Source organism: Haliaeetus albicilla, chromosome 15 (assembly GCF_947461875.1).
Source record: "Haliaeetus albicilla chromosome 15, bHalAlb1.1, whole genome shotgun sequence".
NCBI classification, from domain to species: Eukaryota; Metazoa; Chordata; class Aves; order Accipitriformes; family Accipitridae; genus Haliaeetus; species Haliaeetus albicilla.
In genome coordinates, this window is record NC_091497.1 from 5454950 (window position 1) to 5482389 (window position 27440).

The window sequence follows — 27440 nt, forward strand, 5'->3', positions numbered from 1 at the left end:
ACTATTATTACGGCTGTTTAGACAGTCAAACTAGAATTTTCCATACATGCCTACATTCTGCATGGCAGACACCTTGAAGAAATATTCCCTGTAGGCAGAATCTTTTACGTACATAAGGACTATGAAGCAATATGTTTTTTTCTTACATAGAAATAAGGAATATAACAAAATATGTCATTGTTCATACCAAGTACTTTGTTAATATTAAGAAGCAAAGAGTCATTTTAAAAATAAAAGCCACTAAAAACTAGAAAGGGAGTATTTAGGACAAATACTACTCACCTGTTTTTACAATACCATATGGTATGTGTACATTTACATACCGAAAACTAACTTGAAATACTGCTTAACACCAACATATATTACTGAAAAATCAAAAAGTGAGGTTTTCACTGTCAACATTAAAATAAACAATCTGCATGTACAATTACTATGACAATGTATCTCAAACATTTTTATATTCTTTCATAATATATTTTCACTACTTTTTTAGAAAACAAACATATCACTGTCAGTGAATATGAAATATTCAAAAGTATTGCTGATCATTATTACCTTTAGCTAAAATACAACATTCTCAGTAAAACATCAACTGTAGAAAACAAAAAGTAAAATTACCTGGTTTTTCAGGTTTTCCTTTAAGTGTTTGTATTCTTCTCTATTGAACACTGATGGAATTTGGGATTTACTACAGCAATTACATTTATGCTATTAGGTGTATTTAATCCACTTCATCGTTAGTGTTTCTGAAGTTTTAAAATAAATATTCACTAACACTCAATATTTATAGAGCTTGTTTCTTACAAAAATCTATAATCTATTATAATCAATCAGTGATGTCTATAGTGACAATATGTTATAAAATCAGGAGGAACAGAAAGTTATAAACTCTCAAGACTTATATTAATTATATTATACTATATTAAGTGAACGCATACCCCCACAGACATCACCGTCCGCATTTTCACACTGTCGATCGTCGCATTCACAGTTTTTGCCATGAACTCTGTTGTCCCCTGGAGGGAAACAAGTGCATTGGCCACATTCACATCTCCCTGTAAGAATAAACAATTGTTAGAGTCATGATTTCAGTAAAGTAAAATACATGAAATATAACCCCAAACTTATTCTACACCCTACCCACCAAAGACACACTACAAGTCACGCTGTATTAATTAAAGTATGCACATAAACACTATTAAAAGTATGCACATAAACACTATTAAAAAAAAAACCACCAAAACTATCCCTCCTCCATGGCAACCAGAAGCAAACGATATCACTGTTATATCTTGGTGGAAACAGCAACAATAAGCAATCATTGGCATTGTATGTTTTTCATATCTCAACTTTACATAACAGAGCTATGGCACATGCTTAACTGCATAATTAACCTCTATAATTGATCTGAAATGTTTAGCACATACCTCAGGAACTCCAAAATTAATGTGATTAGAATTAAATAGTCTACGCATGGGCCTATCTATCTAAGATATTTTCTATTCATGTAGAAACATAACTGTTCAGATACTCTGTCAGGCATTTGGAAAGCAAAAATCCCTATAAATTTTCTTGCCTAGACCCGAGGAAATAGAAGTCGAAAGCACAACCTCTGTCAGAGTCTTTCCTTCCATCAACCTGTTCACAGGAGAACTCCCTAGAGCTTGAAGGGAGTGGGGGGAATAGAGTCACCCAAACTCCCACAGATCTTCTACTCCAAAGCCCTCAGAGCAGTGAGTATTAAATGGTCAGATGTGAAAAAAAATAAGATCAGGGACAGTCTTACTTTGCACATATATGAGACAAACTCAGTTCCGGGTACAATCGGTTTTGTTAATTCCTAACTTCTAAGGGTTTGCCTCTGTATTTTTTTAAATTGTTTTCATGCAATGCTACTGTGAGAATTCTCTAAATGTGACACAAACCGTGGATCGAAGTAATACGCTGATTGGCTTGGGAAAGAATATTGTGTATAAAAAAGGGCTACCAGAGACATGGATTAGGATGCAGAAAAGCCTGTTCCTCTCAATCTAATTCAATCACATCATCAGTGAGACTCAGCCTCGGCCTGGACACTGCCCTACTGACTGCAGAACCCAAATTTACAGTAGGAGCGACTATAGCTACAAAGCGAAAAAACCATGCAAGTGCAGCCTTTCATTATGTAACCAAACAGTTCAGCATGTGCAATATTTTTTCAGCATTTGCCAAAGTATTTTGCTGAATGGGAAAGGATAACCTTAGTGGGGCTCTTCTAACTGCAGGTTTTGTGACAATAAAACTTTTGAAGTCAACGTACTCCCAGATCATTCTTAATTTTTTTTTTTTTTTAAAACTTCTAACCTAAATTTGTTAAATTTGTTTTTTAAAAAAACAGTCTAGTTAACTTGGAGTGTGGGGGGATCTTATTACTTATGGAAAAAATTCCCAGCTCATTTTATAGCCGCTGTACTCTTCATCTTCCCAAGCATCAATGTACATTGCACTTTCGAGCTGACATTTTGTGTGCCAGGATTCAATCTAGAAGAACATTTTGTGATCAACTTAAAGTGCAAGAATCTTAAAAAAAGACATGCTGATAGAGACAATTAACAGCAAATACTTCATGATACCTTTATAATATACATAGTTTTAAAACTGTTGCATTGTCAATTATATGAGGATATTCGCTCCAGAAAGAAACCTATTACAGGAGGTGCATCTACCACACCACGAAATAGAGCTGTATTTGGCAATCATGTCAACATTTAAAATGTGATTACCTACAGAACAATTGATGTTATTTGCCTGCATTTTCTAAGCTATAATTATTTGCCAAGGACAGCTACATTAGAAACTGGAAAAAAATAATTCCTTAGTATTTAAATGTACAGAGATTTTTAATGAGTCCAACTCGTCACTATTTGGGGCTCTCACAGTCTCTTTCTATGCATCCACCTTAGACAACATGGCTACTTTTACAAAAATGTCACATCGCAGTGTCCCAAAGCACAGTCAGTCACCCGTAGGCAGACAGGTACCTGATGACCAGGACCCATCTGTTGTGAAGGCTCTATAAAATAAACAAAAGAACGATCTTCAACAGTGGTATCCTGGCCAGCTAATGCTATAATAAGGAGGATGCCTGAAGGACAATAAAATCAGTTTAAGCAAGTTGCTTTGAAGACAGGAGTCAGCAGAGATGGAAAAGCCTCCAGAGGGACGAGCAAAGGAAGGTTCTGTAATGAGTGTCCTGCATGTTCTGTAATTAAGCATTACCTTCTGTAATGCTTAATTTAATAAGTCAGAATGACCTAAGAGCCACTCAGTCGCTGGGCACTTGCACTGGAATGGGAACAAGTTCCTCTCAGTCCCTGCTGCAATTAATATTTATTCATTTTAGTTTCATGCGCAACTGTTTTACCAGCAAAAAAATGAGGAGTATCCCATCCCTAGGCAGACAGGGCACATTTTTGTCATGTAAGAGATACAAGCTCAGGTTGTCACCTCAAAATCAAGCACAAAGGGGATTTCGGCCCTACTTCTCAATCTCTTCTTAGCTAATGAATAAAATACCAACACATATATTAAAAAACCCCAAAATTCCTTGTTGATATCTGTGCCTTGTATTTTATTTTGGCTGGCTCCCACCTAAGTTCAATGTATGATTTAGATCATCTGACTGTGGACCTCAACAGAACAGAAAGTGTCTTTGAAAATGGACAGAAACCTCAGTCAGTAAGTGCTCTGGAAGAGGATTTCTCTGAGCTATTTCTTTACTTTTAAATATTCAAAGATACAGATATAGTAGTTTAGTACGCTGCTGCTGAAACTGATACTCAAATTCTTAGTTTAATCATTCCTTTTGTTTTTTTACTAATTTGACAAAATCAGCCCTAGGAACATGAGAAGTGTGTTTAGTGATAGCGCTAAATAATTGCAACTTTGTACTGGCTTAAAAAGTGTATTTTACCTCCAAAAGCATGGAGATTTTTGTTAGATTATGTAAGGTGGGGTCACTCTCTGGAGGTAATTTAGCAGAGAACTGAAGTCCTACTGTTCTGAACAGCTAACTACATAGGATGTAGCAAATGTAAACTTCAAAGGCTCAGTTTATTTCCAAATAGATAAACACAAAAATTAAGAGCACTTTGTAACAATTTCATATTGCTTCCCTGGGAAAAGCAGGATATTTGCAGGGTAAGCTTGCTTCAGCCATACTGCTATTTTGTCAGATGTAGCTGCTACTGAAATAACAGAAGGCACACCTTATTCTGTGACCTTCTTCTCTTAGTTATTGTGATAAAATACTTACCATACAAATTCAATCATTCAAAAGTAATTTGAAGCTCACATTATACTGAAAAGGGATCAGCACTTTACTAAACATACTCTTTCTTTGTCTAGAATAATAGGTTTACCATAGCAACCTGATTATAGAGGGAAAGCCACTGCCAAACACATCCTAAAATCTCTTTGAATTCCAGGGCATAAAGAAACAATTAAACACATCAGGACTATAATATTCTGCACCTTCTCAACCCTCTGTGCAAGAGGTACACTTTGAGTAAAAAGAAACAAGTTCACCTCAGACATTTTATAGCAAGTGGCTTCCTCTCCTTGCTAAAGAGGGAGAGTAAATTTTATTGTCTGATGACTTCAGATGAAGAAAGCTTTATGATGGAGGTTGTATTAGCTATCAGCATTGAAAAGCTTAACCTACTTATTGCAATGCAAGATCCCAAAAATAGAATAATCATACAATACATTTATTTGTCTACAGTCTTAATATTTCCTCACACTCTGTCCTCCCATTGATGTCAATAGGACTATTAATCTATTACTGATAATTGTTATTACTTGACAACTGAAAAAAGACCAACTTAGGGTGGGTTTTTTGTTTTTAAAGGGCATTAAAGTGCCACACCTCATTAAAACACGTTTGTTAGATAACTGACTCTAGAATTCTAAAAAAATCCGTGCCTTAAGTATTTAGCTTTTGATTTTATTCATAACTTACTATAGCTTTTTTTCAGTCCTCTTGTCCAACAGTTATGAAAGCATAACTAAACAGTGCCTAGACTTACATTAAACCTGCTCCCACGCAAATTGCTGTGACCATTAGCTGCATGCATTCAAACCAATTTCCAGCTGCCTATATCGACTGACTGAAAGTCTCTTTTATATAGGTATTTTTCATTTTAAAACACTGTGCTAGAAGTATGTAATTTGCGTAATAAAACATTTTTACCTTGTAATTGCTAGCAAAACTATCAGGAAGAAACAGCAATAGTTTTCAATGTAAAAATAAACACTGAATATAATAAGAAGTACTTCATTGTCTTTTCCTGTCTATAACTCTACAACATAAAGGATTTTTCTGTGCATGGCACTGAATTTTTATCTTCCAAATGAAAACAAATAAATTTATTTTTTTTTTTTTAATGTGTAAGGAATACAGCACCAAATTGCACTGAGATTGTGCTAAAAGCAAACCAGGTTCATTGGTAACTCAGAAGGATGGTGCTTCATAAACAGAAGGGAATGTGCCTTTAGGAAGGACTTTTCTGCCCCATGGCTGTCCCAGGCTTAACATCTGAAAGCATTACCTATCAGAAATTGCAATTTCTTTGTTATCAAGCAATCTCAGGCAACCTGAGCACATTCAGTAAAGCTGCTGTGTCTTTCTGCCAGCAGAACCCATTTCATGCTGGATAGGAAAAGATGATCTAAAATGATGTTCAGAAATGGCAAATCAGTGAAGGGGGATGGGAAGATTTGTACAGAAGATCTCAAAGTTTCAGGTGACATAGTAGTTAGGGAGAAGCAGATGTGACTTATGGAAGTAATAGATAAGAGGTAGCAGCTTCAGGTAAGGAAAAGGAAAATTCACTGAGTGGCGGACGGAAAAAAGACCAGTAAAGGGAATAAACAGTACCACAAAATGGGCAACCAAAATGCAGTGCTTGCCAAAAACAGGGTGGACAATCTCATCATGCTTTGCATAGTCCAAGGTGTTAAGTGCAGTGCAATCCAGCCGAGCTTGATCAATGTGGAAAAATTTATAGACTCACTCAAACAGAAAACAACTACAAACTTCTCAGTGGGCACACATAGTTTATTTTGCACATCCTATTCCCAAAATGGCCCGGAATGACTTCCCACACCTAGAATGTTTTTTGTTGTTGTTGTTAAAAAAAAAAATCATATGAAAATATTGTACTGACTAAACAAAAAAATAATTCTGCCTTATATGTGGAGGGATCCCTGGCTTTTAAATAAAACACTGATAATTCTTGGACCTCGCTGGTTGGATAGTTTATGAGGTGCCAGAAGAAAGGAATCTTTGGAAGCATCTTTAGTATGTGCAAAAGTATCCTTGGAACCTCTTTAAACACCTGAATAACTGGCTGATATCACACAAACTACAAAAATCTGGGGATTAGTTTCTTACAAGGATTTTGGGCAAGTGAGAGCAGTGTTCTAATATATGAACAATGTCACCTGCAACTTCTAGTTATGTTGGGAAAAAAGTAATTTTTCCTCTTCTAAAAAAGCTTTATGAGCTTATATCAGCACAGTTCTGTTTGTCTCCAATGCTCCAACATGTCTGAAGTTTTGCAACAAAACAGCTAGATGGGCTAGCATAACTCTGGTGCTACCCTTTCAGCAAAAGGAGTTCAACACCTACATGAGAAAATCAATTCTCTTGCTGGACTTGAACACTCCTTTCAGCACTGAAGTGCTATTTTACCATCTCAGAGAAATGAAGAACATCAGAGCCCTTAAATGCAGTTTGTTCTCTCTACAGAGTGCTCAGCTGTAGCTGCAGAGTGAGGAAGGGTGCGCTGTGCTGCTCATCACAACACACCAACCTTCATCACGGGTACCAATGTTGGTCCATTCCCGGTGAGCAGCAGCGACAGGAGCGGAGGTGTGTATGAGATGGATCATCTCGTGTGGCATCCTGGCTCTGCTGTGCTCTGCGCCTCATAAGTCTTTGCAGGAAAGACAGAAAGCCAACAGCCCAGGAGAGGACATCTTGTACAGCAACTTCCTTGCATTTGAAACATCAAATGGGAATATTGATGGGTTTGTATTTTAACTGAAGCTACAAGAACCGTGAAGGATTTCATTTCTTAGTGTGCACAGGACTGCTCTATTAGGCTGTTGGGGGTTTGGGGTGGGGGGCTTGTTTTTGTGGAGATCTTCTGGTGAAAACTGGGTTTTCCACACAAGGTTCAAGCAACTAGCACTTTTTTTTTTCTGCAGTATATTGTGAAAAATAAGATTGTGCATTTATGTCCTCATACTCAAGATGAAACGTGCTGCAACACAACTAGAACACAAGAACAACTACTTGTTCTGACTTGGATTGGGAACTAACTGTCTGTTTCTAAATCAACACACAGAAAACAAACATGCCTTAAGTCTACTCATAAAAAGAGATTATTTGCAGCACGACTGACCCAAGACCTCAAGTAAAGATATAAAAGCTCCAGAGAAGAGCTTAGCTGAATCATACAGACATAAAATTAACAGAAAATTGCTTTAATAAATCTAAAGTAATTTCCAACTTCAGATTTTTTAACTACTTTTTTTCCAAGAATTTTGTATACTGAAGCAAACTTTTAGCAGCAAGCTCTAAGATTTTTATTTAAATAGCACCAACAGTAGCTAAAGCATGTAATTGGGTTAAATATTTGTATTTTCCTTAGTCTTGCTAGGCACCTCTCAACTGCAATAACTGCATCAGCTACTACATTCAGCACTGTCAATAGAGCTGAAGTAACTGCAATCAACTAACTATTATCATATAACTATATCACACACTTAGAAAACTTCTATCTATAGCTGATAACTTTTTGTTCTGGACTGTATTATCTCACCTTAGGCCTATATTTGGCTTCAAAGGCCAAGATACTTTCACTAATTGCTTATGTTGATACACCTGTTTTTATTTTAATTTCCATATCATGCTTGGAAAACCTACTCCAAATCTCTGTTAAGTGCATAGTGACACTGGGCCATCCAGTGCTACTTGGAACATCATAGTCCCATGTGGAAGGGCTGGGAACAGGTCAAAAGGTTTCACAAGGCACGTGCAATGCAGGGAGCGTCATGGTGGCTCTGGGGACTTTGCTGTATACAGCTTCTCCTATCCTTTTCCTTTAGGAGAAGGTACCTAAAGTCCCATGTCTGCTCATCACCTATACTCAGTGTCTTGCAATGGCTGTTGGTCTAAAAATTTGGCCTAAGAAAAACAGCAGAAATTCACAAATCAAGAAATTCCTTTGTGAAAGCTGCCTGAGACTTTCCACTATTGTACGTATGTTTCATGAAGTTGTTCACTGGTACGAAGTACCAAGCTGTCCCTCATATAATAAGGTGTGGGATTTGTTTCTCAGAAAATGTATGTTTCTTTTAATCTTTTTAAAAATGAATTGCTTTATAATGTGAAAGGAGTATTAAAAAAGCTCTGACAATTTAGTTTTTCCTTAAGGGAGAAAAAAAAAAACAACACAGAAAACAAGTATCCCTAAGATAAAAACCCTGGAGAAATAAAAGATAAGTATGTTATCCCAAACAAAAGAACTCTCACAACAGCGCAAGCAACTGAGTATCCAGGATTGTAAAAGATTGCAAGGGCAATTGCAAGTGGCTGAGACTTGCCCCCCCCCCACACTTTAGTACACAAGGCATGTAAGACTGGAAGCCTAATTGCCCAGTTGGCGTATGGCATGTGAAGTAAATGCTCTTCCTTTGTGACAGCCTAATAGTGAAATACTTCTTTTGATAAATCCACTCAACAGCACCACTTTACAGATTTAGCATCAGATAGTCTTTTACAGTTCTTGCTGATCACCACTACTGATGCGTATCTTATTTTCCATATTACCTTCTTTACCCGCCCCCCCCCCCCCCCCCCCCTTGAAACATTTGGGTAAGAAGCACTGCTGTGTTGCTAGTTTCCTTTTTAGATTGTTAACTTGTTGACATCTGCTATCATCATCAAGCCGGCATGTCTTCTCCATCTGCCTCCTCGCAGTAGCAGTGCTTTGAGGATATACTCCTTGAAGGCTGCTATTGTGTTTCTGCACAGCCAACAGGGAATTTCTAGAGGACTTCCAGGAGAGGAGTCATCGAGAACACCCCTGCCCACTTTGCAAGAGCAGAATTTTTGCCATATGCCTCACTTTTCCTAGTGACATCTTCCTCAGGTCTCCCATTGGGGGCACGCCCTTGACAATTCGCTCACTATTTTAAGAGGACAAGTAGGACTACAAAGGCAATTACTTCTTTCTTCAAAAGAAATGTGATAGTCAATGTCACCACACAGAGGAGAGATGTGTGAAGAAGACAAGAAAGAAGGTGGCAAAACACTTTCTAAAGAAACGTGTTGTTAAGGCAGAGAACAGTGGAAATGGAAAAGGAGGAAGAGGAGTCCATTGGGGGAAAAAGAGAAAAACTAGACAGCAGGCCAAATGTCACTCCAAAGATGTAAAAACCCTGGAGTTCAGCAAGCCATCATCTGATTTTTTTCTACACTTCCTCCCCTCCCCTCTTCTCTCACCCCAGTAAAAATAGTTCCTCTTTCTTCCATCAGCCTCTTTCGTTTCTGCTTTTTTCTCTACTTTTTTTTTCTCTTTCCACTTGTCCATTGGTCCCTCCCCTCCTTTAAAATGTTTCACTGCTGGGTACTGAACATTTTGTACTTCTACAAATCACCTCGACTTTCGGATGACCCCAAGTTACGTTCTCTAGCTTGCACTGGGCTCTGTCTTTTCATCTCTTTTTCATCCTTTCCCTCCAAAACGCTTTCAATAACTCAAACTATCAAGAAAAACTACTGTAAAGAGATGCCAATAAATCAAGTAAAGGATACGTGGCATTCTACTAAAACTAACATCTTCTCCACAGAATATGAAAAATGAAGTATTGTGTTTGATTTAAGGGACCTGACCTGAGAATGCTTTTCTTTCACCTTGACAACTATCAGGAAAAATAAGTCTCATTTCCCTTTCAGCCTGTCCAACTGTCTAATGCTTAGCATAAGCTGCTGTAAAGTATTTTCTAGCAAAACCCAAACGTAATCAAGGGGCACAATCCAACAGCGAAAAGATATATGAAACACAAGGACATTGTTCAAGAAGCTGTGATGGCTTTTGAGCCATTTACAGCTTTATGCATTTGATTGCCTTATCATCCAGAGGATTGACTGCTTACCCCTTTTTTACATGATCTGCCATGTAATGAGTCATAGCACTAATTCCGCAGAGATATTTAATTTGCAGATTAATTTACTAGAAAATGTCAACTGCTTTGTGGAAGTTTAATCACCAAAATGTTAACCTTGTTCACTTCCTGCTGATGCCTGTTGTTTATTAGGTTGTAAATTTCAAGATATTTTAGGGTTGTAATACAAGCCTATCTATTAAAGCGTTGAAACTCCTAGACACTCTGCTCTTTGAAGCTTTAGCCAATATTAAAGAGCTTTATAATGGCAAAACAACAATATGAAAAGATTCAACTGCATAGCAACCATCAATATTATTTGCAGATAACAGACTGCTAAGTTCAGAAACCATGGCAACAAATGACATCACACTGTATCTACCTTATTGATTAGCTTTCACCTCAAGACTTTTTCCAGAAATGAAAGAGATTACCTAGCAACTGCATCATCTACTGAGTTGTTCCAAGTTAAAATGCTCTTACCCTCCATTTGTAAGCAAATTTTTCCTTTTTCTTGCCAACTGGCCAGATTGTGCATTAGCCTCTCGTTACAAGGCTCTATTTAATCTGTTGTAAAGACACTGCCTTATGGCTCCTAAAATCTTCGCCCCAAATATAATGACATCTGTGAAATAATGCTTCTTCCCAGCGCGCAAAAAGGTTGGCTCTGAGGAAAAGTATGTAATGTGTAATGAGGGAATTAAAGGCATGATTGTAACAGCTTTTTAAATGCAAGCTTTATCTTTAGAAAGCAACACAATCCTTCATTTCCTCATTCTCTGATTTCAAGTATTAGTAGTAAATTCTTTGCTGCAGGTAACCCCGAGTTTACAGATTTCAGGAAGAGTGCATAGCAACAATAAAACAGTGAGCCAAGAGTTATCAAAGGAGACCAGCCAGGCACATCATGTATCACCCTACAGGTGTACTTGTTTAAACTTCTTGAAAGTAATACCCTCTTTGCTCATCTGTCTTGATAGGACCCCATGAGCAGGCAAAGACACTGTCTGTTAAGACTGAGTTAGAGACAACAGGTATAATTATGAGCGTCACATATTTATACTCAGCCTCCTGTTTGGAGGACCTGAATAAAACCCAGCAATTAAAAACAGTTAGCAGTTTTCAAGCTAGTTGAAACACGTGCATCAAGTAATTAAAGCCTACCAGTGAGCTCACACTATTCCTGCAATGCCTGCCACAGAAAAGATGGATTTGTGATCAGTCTCCAAACCTTCCTGACAAATACAGCAGTACCCTGAAACACTAAAATTAAGGCATTTTATTTTAATCAGTTAACTCAAGCAACTGCTGTGAAGAGCCTAAGACTGAAAACAGTTGCCTATACATTAATATTGTTGCTAGTTCTGAGAGCAAGAATTAGGTTTATAGCGTGCATTGGGCCCAAAGTTTCTAGAAGGATCACTGCTAAATAAGACATAGGCTCCTGCCAAGACTTCTGCTTTGATTAGAACTGACTTTCATTTTGCCAATCAGTCACAAGCAACAGATTTACCTGTGTGCTTCAGCTGGAGCTGTGTAACACAGTAGTCCCACCGTGCGGCTGCCCACCCCTTCTCTACCACCGGCTTTCAGTCCTGACCCACGTTACCACCAGCTGCTCTGTGTCTGCTCCCGGCGGCACAGCCCGCTGAAAACGCTGACGGCTGGGAAACATGTCCAAAAGAGCCTCAGCCCTCGGTCAGTGTCACCCACCGGACGGGATAAGGCGGCACCGATGAGCAAAAGAGGTGCGTTGTTCACATCAGTGCAGGGGCTAATATATATATATATTTATATACACACACTATATATATATATACACACATATATACACACTACCCAACATGAACTTCTGGGCATGCCAGGGGAAGTTTATATAACTCACAATTCATCCTATAATTCCCCTCTCAAAAGAGGGAGGGAGAGAGAAGAAAGAGTCCAACATTCCCCAGAAAGCATTAAAAGCTCCGCAGCAGACGGAGAATGCAAAACACACGACCAGCCATTAGTCCCTTCAAAATTTCCCTCAATAAGATTTTGAGGAAAAATGGCTACAAAGTGCCAGTAATATGCTTGATATTAAATATTGTACCTCTTTTGCTTTAAGGATATGGCTAATCTTTTTTGTCTTTAAAAGTCGCTGTTTAAAAAGTGAGAATTTTATCAACATTAATATATGCAAAAATTTAAGATGAAAATAAGAATAACAAAATGTCATTTTTTTTATAGCATCGGAAACATTCTGAAGTCAAACGAAGCAAAAATAGAAAAGCTAAGGTGTATTATATAAATCAGAGAGTAAGAGGATCTTTTACAACTGATTAAAAATGTTAAGACTGTAAAGCCTGATAAGTGCTGTAGGGAATTCTATGCTAAATTGAAAACATCTATCCTCTTCTGTTTTGGAAATAAGTATAGATATTACACAAAGTACTGCTTTGTCAATCTCCTCAGCCATCATGTAAGAACACAAAGACAATGCAAATAGTGCTTTCTACAGACCAATTGCTTTATTAAATATTTAAAATTTCATCAGAAACGACATTGCTGGCTAAAAAAGCAATCTTTTCAAGGAAAATGCAATATTCACTGCAATGGTTTCTAGCAAAAAATATCTGCCAAGCAAAAGAGCAACTAAGAAGAGAAACCTGGACCTAGCCAGTGGACTGAGTGGTTTTATCCTTCTGGGTAGAGAAAGAATGCATCAAAGCCATCGGCTGTAGCAATTTGTGTGCCTTTTCTCCCCCCAAATACTTTGTCTAAGCAGGTCCACTAAACTGTAAACTAAACCTGCCCCACCAATGAATATATGGAGGACATAGTGTTCCCAGAGATAGTAGTCACTGTTACAGAAATCCAAAGGTAGATGCAACTCTCTACCCACTCCAGCTATTTAGGAGCAGTTCTTTGCAACTCCAGCGCAAGGTTACTCCACTGGAAAGAAAGAACTCAACCCTTTGGATAAACCACGCTTGTGAAATAAACCCTACAAAACTCAATACTTTTTTAACCTTAACAAAAGCTCACTGGTAAAATAGCCAGTGACAAAGTCAACAAAGCAGAAACACAGTGGAGATTTCATGGGAATGTAAAGGTGGGAGAGGTTGCTGGGAGCTTTTTCTTTCTTTTTTTATGCTTTTGCATTTAAGGGTAGGAGTAGGAAAAGTTATCGAAGTGGTTGCCAAGGCAGCAGAAGATGGGACATGGAGAGACCATTACAATGACTAGTTGCACTTTCCTAAGCACGCTCTGGAATATATACGTGTAAGAAATGTAATCTAACAGGTTCTACCAAAGAAAAGATCCCAAGACTAAAGCTGCAGCTGAGGATGAAGGCAAAATTTGGATGGGGAGTGAAAAGGTATGAGAGAAGAGGCAAGACCGGATATATGGACAACTTGTAAATCTGGCAAACAAGATTTTGACAGCAGATTCCTAGATGAGGAAAATGGGAAACATCTGGCCATGAAGTCAGGTTACCAAAGCAAAACCTGTAACAGAAAAGAATCAGGCTTGAAGGATAAGTTTGGGGTGCTCCAAACAGCCAGAAAAATGAAGAAAAGAAGATGTGAAATGGAAGGAAAGAGGAGCAAACATGCCTGCAAAACCCAGAATCATTTAGGTTGGAAAAGACCCTTTAAGATCATTGAATCCAACCATAAACCTAACACTACCAAGTCCACTACAGTTTTTTAAATACCTCCAGGGATGGTGACTCAACCGCTTCCCTGGGCAGCCTCTTCCAGTGCTTGACAACCCTTTTGGTGAAGAAATTTTTCCTAATATCCAATCTAAACCTCCTCTGGCGCAACTTGAGGCCATTCCCTCTCGTTCTATCCCTTGCTACTTGGGAAAAGAGTCCGACACCCACCTCCCTACAACCTCCTCTCAGGTAGCTGTAGAGAGCGATAAGATCTCTCCCTATCGCTGAGGAACAGACAAGGGAGGCAGGTAAGTATCAGAGCTCACAGAAGAATAAGCGGGTGATGGTGTGAAAACAGAAAGTGAGGTGATCTGACAAAAGAAAGAACAAAGGAAGAAGGACAACCTGTGACTGACATTAAGCAAAATACAGCAGATTAATCTCAAAAATGCAAGGGTATGCAAAAAAGGTGAGGACGAGTAGTTCTGAAGAAGATGCTCCAGCAAGTGGAAACCCAGGTATCCTCAGGAAAATTTTTCCAATTTGCAGAAAAGAAGTGGCATTAAAAGAGAATTAAAGACAACAGCTAGCTCAAGCAGTGGTATGAAGAGAGAGAAAAGCTATATTATCCTCTAAAAGCAAAAGAACTTCTGTCCAAGCCAAAACTACTTTATCTAAGGAAAGAGCCAACACATTTTCCATAATAATAAATAATCAGACCCCATTTCCATAGGAAGACAGCTCTGATTAATCAAGACATTCACCCTGCTGAACTATGAAGCAATGTAAGATTTTACAGACTGCTGAGTCTACAGAAAGAAACACTATTTCCTGCACCGCGGAGGTTCAAAACTTTGCCAGCTGATTTTTATTGTCTGAGAACAATTTTTGTGTCACTGCTATGGCCAACTTTCCTCTTACACATTAGCACCAAACCACCTCTGAACCACCATGGCTCATAAGGATTGAATGGTGGCCATAACACGTGGGAAGCGTGGTGGCACAGTTAGAGAACTTGTGCTGACCTGGAGAAAAACTGTTCCCACTTGGCTGTTCAGTCAAGCTAGATCCTTCTTTCAGTAAAAACAACCATTCCAATATGCTTACTTGTTATAATTAGAGAGGGCATCAGGGATCACAGGGCATGGTTGCACCTTCTGAGTTTCACCATGGATCTGAATTTAGGCAAATCATTAGCAATCCACCTTCTTGTCTACAAGAATGAAGCAGGATTACAGCACCCGAGAGCAAAGCACTAGCAACCAGTGCATTAAAAGCAGTCAGCGCGCAAAGTGGCATTATGAAAAAAACACAAAACCCACAACCCCACAACCTGTGCCTTGCAAGGAGGGGAAATTTGCAACGAGCATCTCCAGATGGAGAAAGACAATATGGGGGGAACCGCCTCTTACAGCTCACACAGCTACTATTTAGCAGCTGACAGGAGCTCTTGTGCCGCTGGGAAAGTCAGGCGCTGGTGGCCCTCGGCTCCTGCTGCACTCAAAGGAGCCACAAGAGCTGGCAGCTCTTGGTTTCCACGAGTGGCGATGCCTCACAGAAGTTTGGTACTTCTAAGCCCATCAGCTCTGCTGCTTATGGAGGTATCGCCATGCTTGGGGCAGGAGGCACTTGTGATGAACCAGGCAGCTCTGCAGCAAGCGTAAAGTAGCATTTGTTGCTCGTGGCTTTCACTGAGACAGATTAAACTGGTATGAGAGACCAGACAGGAGGCAAATCCCAGTGGTGAGAAACATTGTTCCAGCAGCAGGGTGCCATCTCTGATTTTAGCACGGCATAAATTAATGCTAAAGCCATGTTCGCTCATATGGATTTTTACAGACTATCAAAAATTCATCTCAGCCCTTTTCCAGGAAATGTCAGAGTTCTGTTTAGCAAATAAGAAAAAAAAAAACCAAAAAACAAAAAACAATTACTGCTAACCAGATTGAACACAATGAGTTTGGCAAGCTCCATCATACCTGATTTCAGCTGGAGATCAGGCCTAGATGGAGCATTCCACACTTATCATAAACATCTCATTAGAGAAACAAAATAGGCCTGGTATTACCAGTTTAAATTTGTCAAAATTGCTTTAAACACAGTACGAATGTGGGATTTACTTATTGCTGTTTTACAGAGAAGTACCCCAAATTACTCAGACAAATAAAAGCAACAGTTTAATGCTATGCTTAAAAAGCAATTAATTCTGCAGATCTATTTTTTAAGCTAATAAAGGTTTCATTTTGTTTAGCTTTGTTTAACAGCAAACAGTAATGAACTAAACAGCATTTATTTCATAAAAAAAGGTGGATTGTCTCCTCTTTGCTAATATAGTCATAGAAAATTGTATTTAAGCCTCCTCTCAGTAGTTTCATGCAACTGAAAAACTGGCATGTTATTAAATTCCTGTGCAGGAAGATGTAAGGTCCCAGCAACTGCTTGGATTTAAACCCTTCTCCCCAGGAACCTGTGCTATGGCGGAGCACTGACAGCAGCAAATAAGAGGCTGCCACAGAAGAATTAGGAATTTTGTTGCTATTTTCATTTCCCCCTCCTGGAGTGGGGAGGCTACTGAGGCTTGGTGCTGAGGGAGTGGGAAGAAATAAGGAAAATAATCAGTAGAACTCATTATTTTTCTGTGAGAAAAAGTGGGAGGCATAAGTTATAGGGGGTGGTAACTGTAGATCAGACAAGGGCAGAAACTGATACTCAGTTGTGAGAGGAAAAAGAGCAGTGGAGACATCAGCTGAAAATAACCAGCAACCACATGTACTATAACATCAGTAGCATGCAAGACACGTCAAAACTCTTGCAGTGCACACAAGCACACGCTCACAGAAATGAGGGATTTATTTTAAAAAGTCAGTCGCTCTTTGCTTCCTTCCCAAGAGAAGCAGCCCTGCCTCCTCCCCAGCAGTGAGACCGCAGGCATCTCGGCATCGCTGCCGGAGGTGTCGGGTCTCTCCACCTTGCAGAGTCATAGTTTGGATTGCAGAAGCTACGACGGGAAAAGGGGTCAGCAGGCAGAGCAGCAGCAGGCAACTGCCAGAGCGGGCTGTGTTGCAGCAGACCTGGACAGCCTGGGATTGTTGCTCTCAGGATCTGGAGCCTGAGCACGGGCAGATCACAATGACAGAATTTAATATTTTCCTTGAAGCCTTCGTTATCAGCACTGGTGCTTAAATGAATGACTCATTCATCTATCCTGTCTCAAAGATCACAACAGGAAACGTTACACCCATCTCTATCTGTCTCTCCACTACTTTATTTATAGCTGCAATTAATGAAAAAGAAATGTATTTTCCCAAGAAGTTTCACTACACAAGTGAAAACTATCTACAAACCAAACAGTTTATACAGTATAAGAAATACATGTAAAACAATACACACAAAACCCCCTCACTTTTAGTATCTATCTGAAAGACAGTCTAGGCTTACCCTAAAAAAGCCACTACTGCTAAGCAGAGGTTCAGTGTTCAGAAGACCACTAAAATCAGCATACAAAACCAAACAAACCCCACCCCAAATGTCAAGAGACATGCCGAGTGCAACATTTTGATAGGACAAGGGGTAATGGTTTTAAACTAAAAGAGGTCAGATTCAGATTAGATATGAGGAAGAATTTTTTTATGGTGAGAGTGGTGAGGCACTGGAACAGGTTGCCCAGAGAGGTGGTAGATGCCCCATCCCTGGAAACATTCCAGGTCAGGTTGGACAGGGCTCTGAGCAACCTGATCGAGTTGAAGATGTCCCTGCTCGTTGCAGGGGGGTTGGACTCCATGACCTTTAAAGGTCCCTTCCACCCCAAACCATTGTATGATTCTATGTTTCTGTTTCTATATTACAAATGCAATTATTTTCATGGGCATTTTTCCCCCAAAAGACCTTTATCTGAAAAACTGTATTACATACTGATACAGTTATCTTCGATACACAAAACCGATTCAAGACCACACACATAAAAGTGTTTCTTAAAGGCAAAAAGTAACAGATGCTGAGTTTTCACAGCAAGCTCTACCAAAATCACATGATCACATGACTTATCATGACACTGAAGATCAATTCCAGGGAAAATAACCCCACCACCACCCCAAAACGTCAGATTAAAATAACCTCCAAATGAAGGAAAATTTGGAATGGCAAGCACAGTATACTTTGCAACACGCACACAGATCTGCAACAGTGTGAAAGGCACTCACAAGTCAAACGGTGCAATTCTGCGTTTCATGTCATTTTCAACAAGTACACCCAAAAACCAAACACAGAACAAGCCCCTGCTGGCTGCTTCTATACTAAAGGGTAAGAAAACACATCAGCTTTCACCCCATCCTTCTGCTTCTGCTAGTGAGGAGATAAAACCTTTAAGGGTTGATCTGTACAGTCTTTCCAAACAAAGCTGGATCCAAAACTCAGTAATCAGCACGAATACAGATGCTTAGCAGAGTTTAACAACTCAAGCATGCTGCTGCACTAATGTGGTTTCACGTCTGGAGCAAGACCTTGTATGGCTAACATACTATGAAACACAAACTTGGGACTTTCTGTAGAAGACCCTATGGACAATCTCTTAGCAATGCTAAAGAGTGTTGAGCTGATCCATGGCCTGTATTCCTAATGAAATGATATCTTTGTCTGAAGAATCTTATTAACTCCTAGACAGCTGTATATACCATACAAAGCCCTTGATTAGATATGATCCATGGTAACTAGGGAGATGTGGCTGGAACTGAGGCTGTGTGGAAGCTTGTATATTTGTCTTCTGCAGAGAGATTTTTAATGAAAATAAATTCAATTTTAAGAATGCCTGCGGCTCCAAATATCTCAGTAAAGGAGAGCCCCAGTAGTTAGCACAAAGGCTGAAGTGAGCTGTAAACTAGCCAACAAGGGACGTATTCTTGCAGAACCTGAAACCCAGAAGGAGCAGCTCTCTGAACATCCCCCTTTAGCTCTCCTCGTGCTGGCAGTGCTCTCTTCCCAGGGAAGCCCAGGCAGTCGCAGGGATTGCCTGCTGCAAGGGAACGAGTTACTGAGTAGTTAAGTGATGAGCAACCCTCCAATTCTCATGTACTTGTTACACAGGGGAAAAAGGGAACACAGCACAACATAAATTAACAGCAATATCTGCACAGATACATGAACCAGAGAGATACACACACTGAGGAGCGTCTTAGCTTTTCCTTTTCATTAGAATATATGAAAATTGCTACTCTCAGGTGTTAGCCTAGTACCATGAAATCACACCATCTCAAATTAGCAGAGATGGACTAAGTATCTAGTACTGCTGTCTCCTACTCCTAAGGGACTGCAATACGTTATCTTTAATTGAAATTAATTCATTTGTATTGATGGGAAAATAAAACTGTTGCCATGAAGCGATGCCGCAAAATTCAACAGATTTATGTGTCCTTGTGGGAAAGTCTTTTCAGCTAATGTGGGTAACAGTGTAATCAATGGGGATCACAGAATAGTTGAGGTGCGAAGGCACCCCTGGAGATCATCTAATCCAAACGCTGCTCAGCACAGGGTGACCTACAGCAGGCTGCCCAGGACAGTGTCCAGTTCAGTTTTGAAAGACTCCAAGGATGAAGACTACACTAAATCTCTAGGCAACCTCTCCCAGTGTGTGGCCACCCTCACAGTAAAAAATTTTTTCATCTTAATAATTTTCCTCCTCTGATCTACTACGGCACCAGGATGTTCATGGGATTCCATTAGCCAGAAAAGTCACAGATTTTTCAGATAAATTATTACAATACCTCCCCCATAGGAGGTGAATTAAAAAAAAGTTGGTTGATTAATTAGAAGTCATTGAGATTTGGGGGGAAAAACAAATATAATTTTCCCAAAATCTTGTGGTGGAAATGCATTATATGCATTTGCACTCAAGACTTTCTGATTCATCAAAAAAATATGAAATAATCTGCAAAATGGAATATTTTATAGAACCCAACATCTCCACCCTGCACTCCTTTGAAAATGAAGTTATGTATCTGTTTTGCTAAGGCTGTATGCTATTTTTGACTAATAGATTATGCTTTTTCCAAATACAGAAATTAGGACCAGAATTAATACAGCAACATATTTTACTGACTTCTAAGTAACACAGAAATTAATTCTTAAAAGTGTGCTTTTGCCAGCTACCTTTAAAACAGTGATAGATTTCAAATTTCTATAAAGGATGCACTTCAAGTGCCCCACTGGGTGCAGGGTCCTCAGAAAGAACCTCAGAGTTAGAAGTGAAGTGACAATCATTAAAGCAGAAAGAAGTACTCTGCTTTTCAGTCTTAGACCATCAAAACTGGGCTCCACATTTATTGTAAATGTATTTCCTAGGGAAGATGAATGTTCATAAGACATCCGATCAGAAACAAGCCAATTTTTTAAATGAAATTATGACAAGATTAATCTTCCTAAATGTTCTATCAAGAAATTTCAACTTATTTTTTCTGTTTTCTTTGATTAAGGAATCAAACAGCTTGTAAAAAAAAATATTCAGTGTTCTTATCTTTGAGTCAGTCAGTAGCACTGACTGTAATACCTGTTGGTTTGTCTTAAGCTCTAGCACAAGATCTACAGTAAGATCTGAAACCCAGATTAGGCACAAATGTATTTTATATCCAAAATAAAACAAAAAATTAATCTGATCTACACCGATTCTCAGGAGCAGGTCTGCAACTGGAAAACAAAAATTTACAGACCATGAAGACTGTCACAAACATTACCATTCTCTGCTGGGAGACAAGGTGTAGGTCTTTTTCAACGTCTCCTATCATAAATCTTCAATTCACCTCCTCAAAACAAAACTCTCTTCCTTTGGGAAAGGGCGAGAAAAAGAGCAAGTCTCAAGTGGTAGCACTCTTCCTCAGCAGGCAGCTGAAAGGCACTTGGATATGGTAGGGATGTTGTGTAAGAGCATACAGAGGTTAGACTGAATTCCAAACACCACAAAAGGTTATTCAAAGAAATTCAAGAGGACAAATAGCCTTATGGTGCTTAACAAAGCAAGGCAGCAAGCCTGAAAAGCAGATGAACAACTTGAATGCAAAGCTAACCTAAGAATTTAATAAGGGAATTCTAATAGAAGGTGGTCATAAACAGGGCAGCCTGCAAGGAAAATAAGTTTACCTAAAGCAATGGATTGAAGACAGGTGTGAAACAACCTTAAGCTGTTGAGACTTCTGGAGTTTTAAAAACAGATTGCTCTACATCTTTTAAACAATGCATTTTTCTGTGCTTTGTTGAGAGTAATTCTGATGTATAACAGAGTTCTCAGAATAGCATTATTTCAAGTCTACAACTGTGAGGAAACGTAAAAAGTCAGTATAAGTCTATGAGGGATATCTGTTTTGTACGAAGAGAGGTTCAAAGCACATCAATGCACACCTCAAAAAATAAAAATAATGAAGAATGAAGTGTATTCTAGGAGGCACTAATAAATTTCTGGCAAAACAAGTGTGACAGTAGAATAAAGCCTCGAAATTACAAAAGCTTGGCAATTCCAAATTACACAATCCAGATCCCCTTACCTAGGCCTCTTTTGTATAGCAGGATATATTACAGCTGAACACAGAACAAATTATGCAAGAATGCCAAGTGTCATTGCTACTGTGTACATTCACTTACATACATGCATGTAGACAACTGTAACTGCTTTGTTCTTATCATGTACAATATACAGAAAATGCTAAAATAACTAGAAATTTAATATTTATGATCTTAAACCACAGGGGCTCTAGTCTACAGAGTTTGTCATAAGACTCTGTAGGGTAAAGACAACGGCCATCTCTCATTCTGCACTAAATTCATTTCATATCCAGTCCACGTTATCTGAAAAAAGGGCTGTGGGAAGCTTCATATCCAAATGTCACTTGAATGTAAAGAATTGCTCAGTATGCCTCCATTTTTTAATCTGTGAAAGATTATTCAAGAGCATGGGTTAACTCCTGCCAAGCGTTGTTTCTGTGTTACAGTGTGTAGATGAAAGGGCAATAGAAGTGTTTTTCTCTCTCTCTCTTTCAAACAAATCCTTTCAGTGAATTATTCCTGTATAATACCAGGATGAATTATAAGTGCTAGCATCAAAAAAGCACTAGTAGTCTAAGAATGAGTGTAGCAGCATCCAAAATACAGCCAGTTGAATTACTTGGAATTAATAGTACGAGTCACCAACAGCCATGAACAAATGAACGGGCTACCTCAGTGCTGTTTGATGTACTGAGATGGGTGCCCTGATTCATTAAGTCAAACAAGAAGGCAATAAAGAGGGGAGAAGGACGTACTAGAAACCCACCATTCACGCTGCATGGACAAGGCAACTGCTGGCTCCATCTTCTTCCCAGGAAGAAAGTAATATATCAAAGTGTAGAAAGTTATAGGGTCACAGCCCTGCTGACTCCTTGCAGCATGTTAAGAAACACAACTGATTCACTGAGAGATGGATCTCATTACACCACCTGTAATAGGCACCAATCAGGCACTGCCCAAACCCATTAATGAGCCCAAGGAACAGCTGTATCTCCTGCTGCTCACTTCTGTTCTTCCTTAGGGACTTCTCATAATATAGATATTCTAGCCTGCAACTTAGATAAGGGATAGAGGAGGAAGGACAGGAAATTATCTGTTGTTACTCAAACGTCAGGATTTTTGCCCTTGAGCTTTATCTTTTCCTCACATCGAAGTATTTCTGTGCATTGTCTTTCATGAAGTTATGGTCTTCCTGATATCTGACTCAATAATTAATGTGTAAAGTTATTGCTTGCATGCATAATCTTCCTCTCTCATGAATATGTGAAGGAGGAAAGATTATAAGTTGTCAAATGCTTCCAGAGCCTCTCTCCATGACAGAATGATAGATCCCAATGCTGTATTTAAAACACAGCTGAATAGATAAAAATAGTGTTTAAGTTTTATAGTCATTATGAACCACAGTAATTTATTGAACCCTTCAATCAGCTGAGGAAACAAAAGATTGGGAATGGGTGAATGACTCATTTCTTTTCATGCCATGTGCACTGATGCTCCAGTAACTTGATGATCTGAAGGCTAAATAAGACTGCACAAATGTATCACAGAAATGAAGCAAACAGAACACATCATAAACAAAAACAAATCAGTGGAAAGCACTGAGGGAAACTCCAACCAGTGGTTGGCTCTTAATTAGCTGTATCTGCAGGATGTGTCTGAAATAGTTAGGAAGACAAATGTAGATTTCACAGTGAATCAGGAAAAAAAAAAAAAAAGAAGTAATTTCAATAGGAACAAGAAGTCTAAGTAAATAGGCTCAGATATTTCTGCTCCCAACAACTTGACTATGGACTACACACATATGTTTTGCACCCCCTTTTTCTCTTTTCCCAGAAGTTAGGACCTACCCATGGAAGGAATTTGGATGCCATGTTAACTTTAGGCAGTTTGACTGGAACCTCATAATGTATATTAATGGAAGGCATCATCTATATTTACAGATGACACTGAAAATAGTTTTGTGCTACCCTGTTTATAAACTGGAAGCTAAGAGGTACTGCCTCTCATGGAATATCTGTTAAGGTGATAGTCTGAATAAATCTGCCAAAACATACAAAGAGATCTTGATTCAGCATAGACAAAATAGAACAATGCAGGAATTGCTGTACTGAAGAAAAGCAACAGTATATCTCAATTTGTATCCCTTCACTGACCATGAAAAGCTTTAGAAGACTCAGATTTGATATGCCAAACTTCATGTTACAAAGCTTGGCTCCTTTCCGTGCATCCATCACAGTAGAGCAGAGATCCCTTCAAGATTGCCTGTGGATCCACAAGCAGACATAATAATCTATAAAAAGTCAGATGAGAAAAGGCTTATAACATTCCTGAATTATAACCATTCTTGCTTGACTCAGAGTACAGAGAAGCCCATTTCTTTCCAGGTATCAAGGAGGTAAACTTTTGGGGGGGGGACAAAAAGAAAAGAAAAAAACCCAACCAAACAAAAAACGTCTTCTCCGATGTAAACGGTTCTATGATTCTATGAACTGTCCGGTATTTCTCTTTGTAAAAAGTCTTCATAACTCCAAATACAAACCCAAATCATAATAAATAGAAAGAAATGCAAAGAATTCCTGATAGAGTGAATATAAAGGTAGCAATAAATGTATGGTGCAATCTAATTGATCTGTGTTGTTTTGAAATATTATATAGTACCTGTAATTACTCCTCATTTTTCTGCTAAGGTGGTAGGCAATTAGGAAGGTTATTGAGCCCCACTATGAGCAGTGAAAGCAGGTATTACCTAATATTTCAGACTAAAAGTTCAAAATATTCTTTCATGCTCTTTTAAAGTATCTGATTATGTATTTCTTATTGGGGAATATCAGGCTTCACAATAAAACATATAGTTTGTTGAGCCCCAGAGCAGAGAAAGCAACATCATAATTGATAACACAGAAGACAGGAGAACAATTAAAATCTCAGCTAACACTAAGCCTGAGAAGGCAATGTTCCCTTTCGTCTCCCATACACCATTATTCATTGTCAACAGAACAGAATGGTCCCTCCTTAAACAAGAATCCTCTTCAGACAAGAGCCATCACTTGTTGCCACACAGGCACACAGTGCTTACAGAAATACGGCCGCCAGCTCCCAAGTGGAGACCAGAGGCACTAAGAGAACTCAAAGGATCACAGCATAACTGAAAATAAGCCTGAGATAGCTGGGGACTAAATGCAGAGCCTAAATATGAACTTCAGTTTGGTTTATTAAACATATAGACACAGTAGAATCATTAGCTTGCCATTATGCATCTACTCTCACCCAAATAGTGCCATTTAAAAGACTCACCATGCAGTATTTTATGCTTCCTTAACACTAGTGTGGTGTCTTTGAAGGCAAACGCTAAGAGGGATCTGAGCTATCTCAGACTGAAGCAAGAGGTTACCTTGAAGCTACCTGCAAAACTACAAAAATACCCTGTGATGTATTTCTCTGTGAAATTCACAGCACTCTACACAGCTGTAAGAAGTGTAAAATTTGTGTAATACACTTTGCTACAGGCCTAATTAGAAACACCAGTATTTGGGGCCTTTTGGAATGCAGAACAGGTCCCACCCATCACATCATTACCGTCCAGAATATCGTCTCAACATTTTGGTGTTTTAAATCTCAATCTTTCAACTTTTTCTCCATTAATAAGTCATTGCGTGATCTTAAGAGATCTGTCATTACCTGTAAAAACAGTAAAACTAGTCTTAGCCTATCCTTTGATGCTTTTTTCTAGGATACATAGTTTTACTAAATTCTGTTGTAGGTTAAAATAGAAAAGCTGAGCAAAGGGAGTATATACCTCTAAGTACTGTTTTTTAAGATAATATGAGGTAGAAAAAAGAGGGGAAAGAATTGAAAAGAATCTTCCTTGCTACTAAATTTTTTCATGATTGTGTAAGTCTGTAGATATTTTTATATATATATATTTTTATATAGTTATGCTTAGTATAGCATCATCTTTTACAATTGTTAGAGACATTGGCCTTAATTTTTTCTTATCTACCATTCTTTCCTACCCTTGTAGCTATTTAGTGCCAACTGTAAAGAAATTCCAAACTGAGTAATGCTTGACCTTGTTTAAAACATGCTAATGCTCAAAAACAAGTACAGTGCAATGGCTACGTTTCCTGAATGATGATTTTCGGATTGCATATTTGTACTGCCCAGATATTTCTTCTAATGTGACACCAAGTGAAGAGCCAATAATACCATGCAGAACTTAGTCATAAAGAAATTTTAATAAAGTATTGGCAGTTTGTGCTTCTACCTGCCTGGATCATTCAGACCAGGTATTAGCAGTCACTATCCACTCTCAGTACATGACTGCCAACAGCATCATTACCCAAAATTTCAGGTAATGAGTTTTGGGCTTGATTTCATCTTGACTAGAGATAACTACCATTTGACAAATGAATTATTAGAGCAGCATATGTATAGATAAATATAATAGTATGAATGGAGTTACTTTTCCTGAAAAATGATGGAAATGATAAGTCTTGATGACCATGAACTTTCAATTTTGTGGGAACAGGGAATCATTTTTCCTCTTTCCAAGTGGACCAGCCCCAGAATCCATGCTTGTTTATTTTTCAAATTCTTGTAAGAATTAGAGGAGACAGTATCAATTACTCGTTGGGTATTTATATTGCAAATGGTTATAGTAATGAAGGTGTTTAATCATCAAAATGCTGTCAGAGAAAGCACTGTGTTCACCTCCCAAATCAAGGTCATAGGCCTTTCTTGAAGATACAGCTTTGTTCTTATATCAAACAGAAACTAATGACCTCAGTACACATCTGTGTGGAATCTAAACATCTGAATTGTGAACTCTCTTTTCAAAGTTAAATTCAGTGAGCAAACCAGACCTGACTTGGAGAAAATTAATTCTAATTATAATAATAATATTAATATTTAATTATTAATAAATATTTAATATGCGATACTGTTAAATAGATATTTAGTTACTAATCTGGGTACTGGGAAACAAGAAGATGAACGTTATACCTCTGCTGCTTTCCCATATTCAGCTTTGCTCCTCCACTCCTGACTCCTCTCCTCCCCTGCCACGAGCGGCACAGGGGGAACTGGAAGTTCTGGTCCATCCATAACAGCTCCTCTCTGCCGCTCCTTCCTCCTCACGCTTTTCCCCTGCTCCAGTGAGGGTCCCTCCTCCTCCTCCTCCTCCTCCTTTCCCTCACCTCGGTGTTCCTACTGCTGTCTCTCACTCTTTCCTTCCCTCCTGCCTGTCCACCATTTTCTGTCCTTTCTTAAATAACGCTTTCCCAGAGGGGCCACCATCTCAGCTGTGGGCGGTGGGCGGGTTGGAGCCGGTTGGAACCGGTCGTGTCCGGCACGGGGCAGCCCTGGCCTCTCCTCACAGAGGCCGCCCCACAGCCCCCTCCTGCCATCTTGCCCCCTGGACCCAGTACAGGAGGAAAATAGAATGGATATTTTCCCAGTACTTTTTCATTCCAATTTCTTGCACTGGTTTCCAGGCCCATTTTACATTGTTTGGATTTTATCCTGGTTTTATTTTTTTTTTTACTGCTTCACTACTGAGCTGTACATCGACATTCAGATACAGCAGGAACACTTCACCTTGCCATAAAGTTTCTACGTTCAGCCCCCACTGACCCAAAAAAGTTTCAAAAAGCTGAGTGAAGATTTACATGATACCTTGATTATGTGATTTTTTGTTGTTGACAATACTGTCTTACACTGAAATGTTTCTGCCATTATAAGGCAAATCATATTATAGAAATATATCATTACTATGGCAATTCAGCAAAAACTTCTTGAAGAAATGTAGATTTAATTATCTCCCCACAAGTATGTATTTCAGCAAATGAAGAACTCCCTGAAGGCCTCCTATGTGTAAAACTATATAGAAAATATCCAGCAGAACACAAGGGCATTCACCACACTGAAATATCAGTCTTGCAAAGTTTTCTGCACAAGGTATTTGCAATTTTGACAAAGGGGTTTAGAAACCATAACATGTTCTCTGGAAAATATACAGAGCACGTGGCCTTAAGCACCGCACAATCCTTACTGGCATGAA

General features: G+C 38.8%; 1 protein-coding gene across 1 annotated transcript in view; it reads right to left on the reverse strand.

Moving 5' to 3' along the window:
- The window catches only part of ITGBL1 (integrin subunit beta like 1), a 144909-nt gene that overhangs the window by 20592 nt on the left and 96877 nt on the right, over positions 1-27440 (reverse strand). The window contains exon 8 of the mRNA XM_069802371.1: positions 939-1055. Within this exon, the coding sequence (XP_069658472.1) occupies positions 939-1055 (117 nt within the window). The remainder of the gene's footprint in view (positions 1-938; positions 1056-27440) is intronic.